Source organism: Oncorhynchus nerka, linkage group LG8 (genome assembly GCF_034236695.1).
Source record: "Oncorhynchus nerka isolate Pitt River linkage group LG8, Oner_Uvic_2.0, whole genome shotgun sequence".
NCBI classification, from domain to species: domain Eukaryota; kingdom Metazoa; phylum Chordata; class Actinopteri; order Salmoniformes; family Salmonidae; genus Oncorhynchus; species Oncorhynchus nerka.
The window spans coordinates 15,694,895-15,707,954 of NC_088403.1; the positions used below are offsets into that span (position 1 = coordinate 15,694,895).

The following is a 13,060-nucleotide window of genomic DNA, read 5'->3' on the forward strand; positions in this document are numbered from 1 at the left end:
ACTCATGACACTAATTTGGCCAATTGGAGAATCATGGACAGTTCTCAGACAGAACTTCCCTTGTCAGACAACTGTGGATTAGGACTCATGACTGATATACTTGGGATAGCCAGGACCCTGTGATGCACTTCCAGTAATGGGAGGCAGGTGGTCTTTCCTTTACATAACGAGATAATAGGTTCCCATGATGTGAAGCTCAGCTCATTCCTGGGTGGTCACAATATTGCTCTGTGTGACGTTTCCCCTAGATACAGATCTAGGATCAGATTCCCCTCCCCCCAATCCATATCTGTAACATTAGTTAAACATCATAATATATGATATTGTGCAAATAATTTGTGATCAAACCTGCACCAAAACAGTGGGCCCAATCAGATTGACCTGCACCTGTTAGTCATTATTTGTCGATGACGTCAGGTCAGTCGTTTGTTTTCGTCAACTCAATCACGCTTACCCATACCTGAGTGCAAAATAACAGCACCAAGAAACATGTAGGCTAAACATATACTTAATTTCGTTCTTGTATTATTAATTTAATGGTGAATTAAGGTGGCCATGATTATTGATAAAGAACACCGACTTTCCTTTTGCAGGACCTGTTTCGCGTTTCCATTTATATTGTTCATTCTTGTACCTCACACGATATCTCTCGGTAAGTAGCCTGTGCGTGCTAAGTGCGTTATTGTTGTGTATGTAATTGATACTGCGTGGCTATGCTGTTTCCACATCAATTATGAGTTACACACAAACATATATTTAGGTTAATTTCCTCCCGGGACGCAGGGTTTGGTTGATTTTTCATGAGTTAATTGTGACATGTAACGTTAGCTTCTTACAATCTGCAGGAAGCTGCAGTAGTTTTACTTTCTCCATATGTTGGAAAATCAGCAACAATTCCTTGTTTGGCAGGTAAATAAGTCCAGTATTTCATAAACACATAATCATGCCAAACTTCTGAACCATGCACTTGGCACTAACTTACACCTATGTGTCTTGTTCACTTTGATTCTCTACAGTTGGCCAGAAGGACATTTATGGTTGAACACCACCAAATTGAAATCCATTTGGAGTGAGGACACATTTTCATCTTTGACAGTTGCCACTACTGTGGAACACAAATTGACTCTTCATTATGGTGTCATGGTTCGGAAGTGGATATTCTCCATCTTCCCAGGTAAGTATAGGTCTTCCACACTTCCACTCATTGACTTTAAGTACAAACACTGTCCTGTATCCATTGATCTAAACAAATTAGGCAATATTTTAGTTCTGGGATTCTGAGATTCCAATTGGTGTTCATTAGATCATGCTACAGTATAATAATTTTTTTCTTCACTTGAAGGTTCACATTCCATTGAGTTCAGAAGTATACATAAACCTGACCAACAGCCCATCAATAGCACTCTGGTGGGTAGACCTGTAATATAAGTGATGACATTCTCCTCTTATCTGGTGTCACCATAATGTTCCTTTTGAATGAAAGATTCATGTTTGTCCATTCTCATGTTATCGCTCTTAGGAAGCCCTGGAGTTGTTCTCCACCAATGAGGTGTTTGCGTGTGAAAACAGCACTCTGTACCTCTATCAGGACCCAAACTTCATCCTCATGCTCGGTAAAGTTGTTACGTCTTTGTTCGAGAGAGAGCCACAAAGGGAGAGGGATAAATAAATGGAGGGAGGGAGGGAGATGGAAGGAGAGAGATGAAGGAAGGTAGGTAGATGGAAACAGATGGATCGTCAGAAAGGCAGACAGACATGAGACTCAAAAGGGAGTGAGAGCAAAAGTGAAATCAAGATGGAGACAGAATTCAGGTGATCTGGGAATCTGCCCACTATACCACTGGTGTGCAGGTCATAAATGTAGTCATCACTCCCATCATCTCCTCTCCTAGGTCACACTGTGCGCTACCCCTTGAAGCTGGAGTCCAGGAGTACCTCCATGTTATTGGTGTCCTGGAAAGAGAAGATGCAGCCCCCGGCTGCCCCTGTCCCCGTCCACTCTGTGTCCCTATACCACTCTGAGATGAAGGCCTACGCTGCCCTTAGTGTGGACAGTACCCACTCTAACCACTACCGCTTCACAGCCCTGGAATCCTGCAGTTCCTATGCTGCCTGTGTGGAGGTGGCAGGCAGCCACTCGCTTACCTGTCTCTCCACTATCACAGGTACAGTTGGGGTGTATTCATTAGTGCATAATGTAGCAAAACTAATACACTAGTTCCTAGTGAATACACTCTTGGTAGCTCTAGTCGTTGTCACCCTGTGTAATCGCACCAATCTTAGAGGTTCAAACTGTTATTTACAGGCCTTTTTGATGATATAAAGTATAGATTTGAGGAATATAACTTATGTCCCTTCCCATGACCTCGGTACTGATATGAGCAGCACTGTGTTGTATTGATATTTATGAAGTAATTACTTTGTTACATATTGCTGTATAATTGCTATTCATATCCAGACCCAGAAGTCCCCAGACATTTCCAGGTGACGACGTGGAACAGCAGCAGTGTCACAGTGTCCTGGGACTGTCCCGACAATCGCAAGTTCTCCTTCTTCCTTGTCACGGTCCTCTACCTCAATGGCACCAACCATGTCCTGGAGGAGAGGTCCTTCAGGCACACACTGGACACCTTTGTGTTCTCTCAATCTGACCTGCCGCCCTGTAGCAGGGTGAAGTTTGGCCTGCAGACGGTGTGCCAGGCGGGCACGGAGGCTCGCCACAGCAGAATGGTCCTCATCAAAGGGAATACTGGTAAGATCCACCTAGTTGATGCTATGCTAGGCTGAGTGTCAATAGCCTTAAGTTTCATCCCCTCGTCTCCTTCCCTTTTATATGCGCAAATCTGAGGTAGGACGGGTGTTCTGAGGTAGGACGGGTGTTCTGAGGTAGGACGGGTGTTCTGAGGTAGGACGGGTGTTCTGAGGTAGGACGGGTGTTCTGAGGTAGGACGGGTGTTCTGAGGTAGGACGGGTGTTCTGAGGAGGTAGGACGGGTGTTCTGAGGTAGGACGGGTGTTCTGAGGTAGGACGGGTGTTCTGAGGAGGTAGGACGGGTGTTCTGAGGAGGTAGGACGGGTGTTCTGACGGGTGTTCTGAGGAGGTAGACGGGTGTTCTGAGGAGGTAGACGGGTGTTCTGAGGAGGTAGACGGGTGTTCTGAGGAGGTAGACGGGTGTTCTGAGGAGGTAGGACGGGTGTTCTGAGGAGGTAGACGGGTGTTCTGAGGAGGTAGGACGGGTGTTTTCACCTATTCTAACAGAATTCTCTGATCACTGCAAATGAGGGGAAGGAGAAAAGAGGAAACCACTTCTATTGACATGCAGCCAAAGTAAACCCATAACATCTGTTCATCCAAGGCACTGTTTTTACACAGTCTTGAATTGCCTTTCTCCTACTTTGCTTACGGTGAACACTTTTGGAAATGACTATCGGCCCTCTCTTTAGTCCACTCAGAAATCGAGAACCTGTGGCAGACCTCCTCGGGGCCGGACAACTACACCCTAAGCTGGGTGGTGAGGAACACTTCTTCTATCTCCATGTTCAGGATCTACCACCAGGGGGTGCTCCACTACACCACCCTGCTCACCAGCCACACGGTGGCCAGCCTTCTGCCCTGCAGCCAGTACTTGGCTAGAGTAGAGGCGCTGTGTGGAGACAGCGTGGTCATGAGCGCCAAGACGGTACTCGCTCGCACAGGTAAACTGGAGCCAAACTGGGCTCATGTTGAGCGGTTGCGTGATCAATGTTTGGGCAGCTCTCATGTCTATTTTTGACTAGGTTAGAGATTAATTTAGGGGGGATTGAATGGATAAAATGGATAACGATAACCTAATAATTTAATCAGCTTGATTGGTGATTAAATAAAGTGCGATCACATGCTTTTATGTACATGCTTTTGTTCCAATCCAACACCTGATTCAACTATTCAAGTGATTGATGATTAGTTCAGTTGACAGTATGTATGGCAACAGTACTGGACTGGAACACAAACCTGCCCACCCTGTAGAGACTATAGGACCAGTATTGAAGACCACTACAGTATTGCAGACCTGTATCTGCTATGTTGGGCGGGTCTTTGCTTTCTCCTCTCTCTGCTCAGGGGTGATGTTTCCCCTAAGTACAGATCTAGGATCACATTCCCTTCCCCCAATCCAATTTTTTTTGTGTGTGAATTTTTACTCCTTTTTCTCCCCAATTTCGTGCTATCCAATTGTTTTTTAGTAGCTACTATCTTGGGTCAACTGCACCCTACTCCGTTCTTCTCTCTCCTAGGACCCAGAGGTGTTTCAGAACTGCGCTACCGTCCTGAGGACTCTACAGCGCTGTGGATTGGTGGGACCGGACAGGGCGTGGCCTTTCAGTACCAGCTGTCTTATGACAATGGCTCGACCATCCAGCAAGGCCGGCTGATGGAGCCTTTGCTCCCCCTCCTGGGGCTCATTGAGGGTGCGCTCTATGCCCTGGACGTGTGGGAAGAGTGTGACGGCGAGTGGAGCGCCGACCCGGCCCTGGTGTGTTTCGATGGAGTCAACGTTTCCGTCAACGCCCTCGTGCTGCCGGTGGCGTCCACCCTGAGGCCGAATGAAGACCAAGGTTGGTGTCATCTGGGCTGTGTTCAGTAGGGTACAACGTTGTGGAATTATCATATATACAGTACCAGTCAAAGGTTGGGACACCTACTCATTCAAGGGTTTTTCTTTATTTTTTTTTTTACAATTGTCTACATTGTAGAATAATAGTAAAGACATCAAAACTATGAAATAACACACATGGAATCATGTAGTAACCAAAAAGTGTTAAACAAAATATATTTTATATTTTATGTAGCCACCCTTTGCCTTAATGACAGCTTTGCGCACTCTTCGCATTCTCTCAACCAATGTCATGAGGTAGTTACATTGGAATGCTTTTCCAACGGTCTTCATACATATGGTGAGCACTTGTTGTCTGCTTTTCCTTCACTCTGCGGTCCAACTCATCCCAAACCACCTAATTTGGGTTATGGTCAGTGATTGTGGACCCAGGTCATCTGATGCAGCACTCCATCACTCTCCTTCTTGGTCAAATAGCCCTTATGTAGGTGTTTTGGGTCATTGCCCTGTTGAAAAACAAAATAGTCCCACTAAGCGCAAACCAGATGGGAAGGTGTATCACTGCAGAATGCTGTGTTAGCCATGCTGGTTAAGTGTGCCTTGAATTCTAAATAAATAATTGAGCGTCACCAGCAAAGCACCATCACACCACCTACATGCTTCACCTAGTCTGCCTCTCACAAAGACACGGCGGTTGGAACCAAAAATCTCGAATTTGTACTCATCAGAACCAAGGACAGATTTGCACCAGTTTAATGTCCATTGCTCGTGTTTCTTGGCCCAAGCAAGTCTCTTCTTCTTAATGGTGTCCTTTAGTAGTGGTTTCTTTGTAGCAATTCAACCATGAAGGCCTGATTCACACAATCTCCTCTGAACAGTTGATGTCTGTTACTTGAACTCTGAAGCATTTATTTGGGATGCAATTTCTGAGGCTGGTAACTATAATGAACTTATCCTCTGCAGCAGAGAACTCTAGGTATTCCTCTCCTGTGGCTGTCCTCGTGAGACCTAGTTTCATCATAGCACTTGAAGGTTTTTGCGACTGCACTTGAAGAAACTTTCAAAGTTCTTGGCATTTTCTGTAATGATTGACCTTCATGTCTTAAAGTAATGATGTACTGTCATTTCTCTTTGCTTATTTGAGCTGTTCTTGCCATAATATGGACTTGGTCTTTTACCAAATAGGGCTGTCTATACCAACCCTACATTGTCACAACACAAATGATTGGCTCAAACGCAATAAGAAATTCCACTTAAGGCACACCTGTTAATTGATATGCATTCCAGGTGACAACCTCATGAAGCTGGTTGAGAGAATGCCAAGAGTGTGTAAAGCTGTCATCAAGGCAAAGGGTGGCTACTTTGAAGAATCTAAAATATATTTTGACATGTTTAACACTTGTTTGGTTACTACATGATTCCAGATGTGTTATTTCATAGTTTTGATGTCGTCACTATTATTCAAAAATGTAGAAAATAGTAAAAATAAAGAATAACCCTTGAATGAGTAGGTGTCTCCAAACCTTTGACTGGTATTGTATAGGCATGTGCAAACGTGCCTCTGATGCGTAGAGTAAGGAAGCACGTAATCTCTATTCACGTCATTTCGATCCCGTGTTCCATGACGTTTGTCTACTGAATGTACGCCAGATGTTTATTGTTGGGTGGGTTTAGTAGAGGAAGAAATGGATGTTTTATATTGTTGGGTGTGTTTAGTAGAGGAAGAAATGGATGTTTATATTGTTGCATGTTTATATTGTTGGGTGTGTTTAGGAGAGGAAGAAATGGATGTTTATGTTGTTGGGTGTGTTTAGGAGAGGTAGAAATTGATGTTGCAGGAACAGATTTGCTATTCTACATGCACTTGATATGATCAGGTAAAGCGTTTTCTTTAAACGAGTGCTTTGTTAATTGTCTTCTCGTGCATTTTTATGCTATTACTTCTGAAATTAAACTGATTTGGCTTATATACTCAGACTTTCCATGTACACAATGTTTATGGCTTTGTTTTGCTGTAGGGTTGATGTTTTGTTTTCTCAGTTCTAGCCTTTATTGTGCCTTGGTTAATGGTGTTGGACCCAAAGACTGAGCCCTGGGCTGAGCTGAAGCGCATCTACGAAAAACTAGTGAGTGTCTTTGGGCACCAAATGGAATAAAACTGACTTAAACCGAGAGGGACTACTTGGACATGACAAGAAACGTTGATTTTAATTTTTTGTAATATGTTGAAGTTTTCTGTCGTGTGGTCTTATGAACACAACCCTGGCCTCCCTCTCACTGACATTTACTCATGCCCATAGCTGGAGGAGCTTTTGAAAGAGTACCCAATTAAGACCAGGGTGGAGTTGGTTGCATTCAAGGAGCTGGAAGGCGAATCCAAAACTAAGATTACCTTTCAAGGCTTTGACGCTTCCATAACCGACGTAGACATACCGCTACCACCTGGCGAGCAGCTGGACCATATCCAGTCCCTCCAGCCGCCCAATATCACAGTCAAGGACAGGATCATCTACTGGGATGGTAAGAGAACCACCAACAGCATCACATGGAGTATTGTCAGATTTAACATGTCATGTCTTTTAAACTTGTGTGATGCGTTCAAAGTATAATTCTTGCTTACCTAGGCGGTTACTTTTCCCAAATGTGGGGTTTGTATGTTGTTTGGCACACTATCACTGAAATAATGGAACCTCTGTGCATTACACAGAATGCTGCTGCTGTTTTTTTATGGTCCATGGTAAAGTCAGCTTCCCCTCTCCCAATTCTAACCTTAACCATTAGTGGGGGAAATGAGAAACTGACCCAAAAGCAGCGCCTAGGGGTAACTTTACCCTCCCTTTTGGACAGACCCAGATGAGTGTGCGACGCCTGACCTGAACAGCTGTGACGCCAACTCTTTTTGCGTCAACACTCTGAAATCCTACACCTGTGTGTGTCAACATGGCTTCTATGACGTTGGGCCCGCCTTCATTCCCCCTCCTACCCCTGCCTCACATCCTGTCTGTTATGGTCAGTTAGCTTCTTGTTATCGTGCAATATGTCTGTTGGTGTACCTTTTTTTTGTATTCAATACTACACCACCCCTGTTTACTGATGGGTCATGTTCAATAGGGCACACAACGGAAAATGTTTTGTTTTAAACGTGTTGCAATGGAAAACAAGCATTTTTATTGATGTTCAGGCAGTCCCTCCTTGTTTCAGTCTGGTTTCTTCCGTTCTGTGCCTAATGAATATGACGATGATTCCTTTTGGGGGTAAAGAAAGTTCATTAATTCCAACAGAAAAAGGGATGTTCACCCAGTGCCTGACGAGATCGATGGCCGGAGGTATCGCCAAAGCCTTCCTGATTGGCTACTTTGGTGGCGACGTGACGGTTGTCTTGAATGAAGGCCGTTGTACCATGGAGGAGAGCGAGACGCTCTACCACTTCCACGTGTTGCGCAAACCCTCGCAGTGTGGAACGATACGGCTGGTGAGTGACCATGCATTCAGATATGCAAAGGGATTATAATGGAATCTATACAACCGGTCACACTGGATACTTGCCAAGCACTACTGTAATGTAATTATGCCATTGTGCACAGCACTGCGGATGAAATGGGATTATATGTTTGTGCATGCGTATGCTTGTGCGACTGTGTGTGTGTTTACATGCTTGTGTGTGTCCAGGTGAACAGAACACACATCGAGTTCCGGAACACTCTGACAGTGACCTTGAGCAGAGAGAGGACCATCACACGAAGAGATCTCAAGGTTATCTGGAAGTGCATCTACCCCCGGAACTATGTCCGCAACACCCAGATAAACGTAGATCTGGAGTGGTAAGAAAAGATAGATCGGAGTAATTCAGGGGCCAGGAGATGTTACTGATTATGTGACCTACAAGGAAAAACTGGTCCTGTAGCCTGGCAAGGCTTGCAAATGGAGGGAATATTACTGGTACCTTTTGAAATGTACAAGTAATCTTTTGATTCATCCAATGGATCAGAATCATGAAACTGTGTTTTGACCAATCCCCTCTACCCCCTCCAGGATCACCTCCCACTCTGTGGTGGAGTACAACTCCTCCCATCAGCTGGGGCTGGCCATGACCATGTACAGCGACAACTCCTTCTCCTACGGCTACAGAGACTCCATCGCCCTCCACCTCAGCGATGTACTCTTCTTCGAGGTGGCCCTCCTGACAAACAACACGTTCGCCTCGGAGGTCCTGCTAGAAGTGATTTCCTGCTGGGCCACAGAGAGCCCGGATCCACAGGATGAAACCAAGGGCTTCTTTCTCCTAGATGGGTGGGTTACTGTCCTGGGTCATATTCATTTGTGCACACAAAAAACAAGAGTTTGTTATTGGAGAAGTTCAGGTAGCCTCGCCTGTTTTAGTCAATTTTCTTCTGTTTGATTTCTAGTGAATATGACCCTGGTGTGAAATATGGTATTCTAAACTCTGGGCTGCATTCAATCGAGCAATATAAAATGTCATGTAGAGGCATTATGTGATGGGGGGCATAGGTTATTAGAGTATAGGGTTCTTTTGTTGAGGTATAAAATATTTGTTTTTGGACAGGATGGTACCTCCATGTTTTCAAACATTATCTTCTGTTTCAACCCTACTGGGCATGACCCTGGATTTTCAAGAATAAAAAAAAAAGCAGTTTGCGATCATTCCCTATTCTCTTGTCCTCAGCTGCCCTGTTGACAGCACCTTTCATTGGCTCTCTGTGAACGGTGTGTCACAGAGGAGCAGATTCTCCATTCACATGTTCACTATGCCCAAGGAGTTACCCATCTACATGCACTGCCTGGCCCGGATATGCAGTCACGATGAGGACTGTACTACGGTAAATTTCTAACAAGTTCAAGTCTATTTGCCATTATAAATATATTGAAAATCTTAGTAGATAAATTTGTTCAATTTAAAAATGGAAAGAATGATTAGGACCTGTATTAGACCTTACAAATAAGTTATAGAGCAGTCGTTTTAATTGAAATAAGTCTAAGAAGCGGTAGGTCTTTCTATATGAGCTATTTCTATGCTTTCCATTCATAAGTTTAGTTTTTGTCTCTAGTTTTTGAACACCAGCTTCCAAAGGCTGAAAAATAAAATATTTTTGGTTGTGGAAAATATATTTCACAGCGGTTTAGATGGTATAATGATTCTTACACTAACTTGTTTCGTCACAAACTGAAATTAGGCAAACTATTAGCATTTTAGCAACCAGGAAATGGTGGCGATTTCTGCATAGTGCATCTTTTTAAGCTGATATTCACCTTTGCTCAACAAACATCTGTATTGATCGGACAAACAGTTAAGCACATTTATTAGTAATGACTTGGTCATTATTTTTTTAAACCTATTTTCCTATGATTCTCTGTAGAACTGTACCACCCAGAGACTTTCAAAGAGATCAACAGCTAGATGGGATCCATACATCAATGTAGCTGTGGTCGTGTCTGCAGGACCACTGATGGTCACCCCCGAGGCGGCACCAGAGACCAAACTCTCCAACTGTGAGTTGCTGTGATGTGAAACGTTTTGAGCGTTGCCGATATCGTTTTAATCTATACATTTATTTCTGAAACATTCTTGAACAGGCCTGTGGTACCTGGGGATGCTCCAAATGATGTCTTGGATACTAATTCAGTTTGTAACAGTGATATGTGAATGCTTCCATGCAGCTGTTACACCTTAACTCGTGTAAAGCACCAGCAGCAATTTTTCAACAAACTGTTACATGGCAATACTTCCATAATTGGAACTTACCGGTGTCTTCTCAACTGCCGTCGTGGAGCGTTGGAACTTAGAAAATGCTCCGTTTTATGAAATGAAATACATTATTGCTCAATGAGGTGATCTTAACAATGTGTACGCCACCATATTGTCTTTTTCCGATCTTCCGGATCGATCGAGACGCTTAGATGTCCACGCCAAAGTGTTTCATGTCATGACCGCAACTCAGAAATCAAGCGTTATTTTTTTTTATTTCACATTTATTTAACCAGGTAGGCCAGTTGAGAACAAGTTCTCATTTACAACTGCGACCTGGCGAAGATAAAGCATAGCAGTGAGACACAAACAAGTGTTTATTCCATGTATAAAACGTACAGTCAAATAGAAAAAGTCTATATACAGTGTGTGCAAATGGCGTAAGGAGGTAAGGCAATAAATAGGCCATAGTAGCGAAGTAATTACAATTTAGCAAATTAACACTGGAGTGATAGATGTGTAATTAGAAATACTGGTGTGCAAAAGAGCAGAAAAGTAAATAAAAACAATATGGGGGTAAGGTAGGTAGTTGGATGGGCTATTTACAGATGGTCTGTGTACAGCTGCAGCGATCGGTAAGCTGCTCAGATAGCTGATGCTTAAAGTTAATGAGGGAGATATGTCTCCAACTTCAATGATTTTTGTGGATCGTTCCAGTCATTGGCAGCAGAGAACTGGAAAGAAAGGTGGCCAAAGGTGTTGGCTTTGGGGATGACCAGTGAGATATACCTGCTGGAGCGCGTGCTACGGGTGGGTGTTATGGTGACCAGTGCGCTGAGAAGGCGGAGCTTTACCTAGCAAAGACTTATAGATGACCTGGAGCCAGTGGGTCTAGCGACGAATATGTAGCGAGGGCCAGTGGTGGGGTGGTATATGGGGCTTTGATGATGATGAAGCGGATGGCACTGTGATGGACTGCATCCAGTTTGCTGAGTAGTTGGAGGCCATTTTGTAAATGACATCGCTTTGACACCCGCCTGTCCCAATCAATAAGCGATGACTAAGATGGTGTAGAATTGTTATAATAATTTGTCCCTTTTGGGTGTTAACTTTTTTTTTCTCACCTGATTTTAACATTCTGTCATAACGAACACATGTTCAACATAATACTTGTTTGTTTCCCCCCATCAAGGTTAAATAATAGGCACTGACTATAGTAATTTTAAGTGCCAATTAAAGTGACAGGGTTGACAATTTCATCTTAAATCAGCCCTAAATCCTCATGTGACTGGGGATGGAAGTTTGTTGTATGCAACAGGGAGGGACAATTGAATGCAAGCGTTACAAAGAAAAGTAACTTAAAACATTTCTAGCCTGTATATGGCTAACGGGGTTAACATGTTATGCTCAACCCGCTCAGTTTTCCACCAGAAAGAGTATAACCAGCTTTTACATTATGATTTGACTAAGATGTGTCTTTTGAAAAAATAATTTGAAATGGATTAGGTTCATATTAAAACGTGAGTTCAGTTCACGTAACAGGTTTGACCTTAAAATGAGGGACTTTTTTTTTCTTAATGTATCTCTAATCGCACTAAATAAATAATAACTCTTCAGAAATGACTTTGTCAAAGCAGCAAAAATATCTAGGGCTTTACAATGATGGTGAAAACTTGGGAAAATGTTGGTCCTAAATCGGGTAAAAGTATTATTAGAAATCAGATTTAATTACATTTTCCAAGTGGCCAATATTAATGGGAACTTCGTCTTTTAAAATCACATATTGGTGGACAATTTCTACTTAAAATATCAGAGATGCTAAAGGTATCCTGTTCTATTACTTCATGAAGCAAAAATTTTATTTGATTACGGAGCATTTACTAAATTCCAATGTTTCACCTGCAACTAGAGGTGGGAGTTGAGAAGACCCGGAACGTTCAAGTTCAAAATGTATCAGCATTTTAAAGGTTATTAAAAAAATTGCTAGCTTAAGGCGTGACTGCTGTATGGAAGTATACACATCACCCTTACAGAGTGCAGCTATAATTCAATATGTGTCTGTTTCCTAGCAGGGGATGAGGCTTTGACAATGATCTACGTCGTGGGAGGAACCATGGGCGTCTTGATGTTGACGATGCTTGGTGTGAGCGCAACAAAGGCTATAATGAATTATTATGAGAGAGCAAGGCCTCAATAAAATCATGGAACCACATCTCTTTCTCCTTTTGTCCTGAGTATTATCAGGGATTCATTCAATATGTTTTGTACAGATGTCTTCACTAAGTAAATATTGCCAAAATGAACGATTAACATAATGCCACCAGTAGGTGTACGGTGGCTTCTAATGCTATTGGTGGGAGGCTACCTCAGTCGACAAATTGTGACGGGCACACCCAAACCACTTGCCAATATATCAAATGACTTAACTACACTGAACCAAAATATAAATGCAACATGTAAAGTGTTGGTTTCATGAGGAGAAATAAAAAAAATAAAAAAATTGTCCATATACACACAGCTTATTTCTCTCAAATGCTGTGTACAAATTTGTATGTCCCTGTTAGTGAGCATTTCTCCATTGCCAAGATAATACATCCACCTGAATGGTGTGTGGTTGTGGGAAAAAGTACCTAATTGTCAAACTTGAGTAAAAGTAGAGACCTTTTTTTTATAGAAAATGACAAGTGAAAGTCACCCAGTGAAATACTACTTGAGTAAAAGTATTTGCTTTTAAATATACTTAAGTATCAAAAGTAGATCTAATT

General features: G+C 42.8%; 1 protein-coding gene across 3 annotated transcripts; it reads left to right on the forward strand.

Annotated features, from left to right (window-relative positions):
- The first annotated feature begins 222 nt into the window (after window positions 1–222).
- On the forward strand, window positions 223–12,523 carry LOC115116165 (uncharacterized). Of its 3 annotated transcripts, XM_065021415.1 has the most exons (19): window positions 223–491; window positions 594–652; window positions 846–909; window positions 1,017–1,174; window positions 1,343–1,407; window positions 1,520–1,613; window positions 1,893–2,165; window positions 2,459–2,752; window positions 3,444–3,695; window positions 4,272–4,592; window positions 6,632–6,717; window positions 6,892–7,111; window positions 7,439–7,600; window positions 7,873–8,063; window positions 8,261–8,412; window positions 8,624–8,881; window positions 9,276–9,429; window positions 9,967–10,099; window positions 12,365–12,523. In XM_065021415.1, coding segments are annotated over exons 1-19 (3,066 nt in total). In that variant the 5' UTR covers window positions 223–489; the 3' UTR covers window positions 12,493–12,523. The 3 variants fall into 3 exon arrangements, with proteins under 3 accessions (XP_064877487.1, XP_064877485.1, XP_064877486.1); XM_065021413.1 differs by lacking the exon at window positions 223–491 and having other exon boundaries at window positions 498–652; XM_065021414.1 differs by lacking the exon at window positions 223–491 and having other exon boundaries at window positions 498–652; window positions 12,368–12,522.
- The last annotated feature ends 537 nt before the right edge of the window (window positions 12,524–13,060 follow it).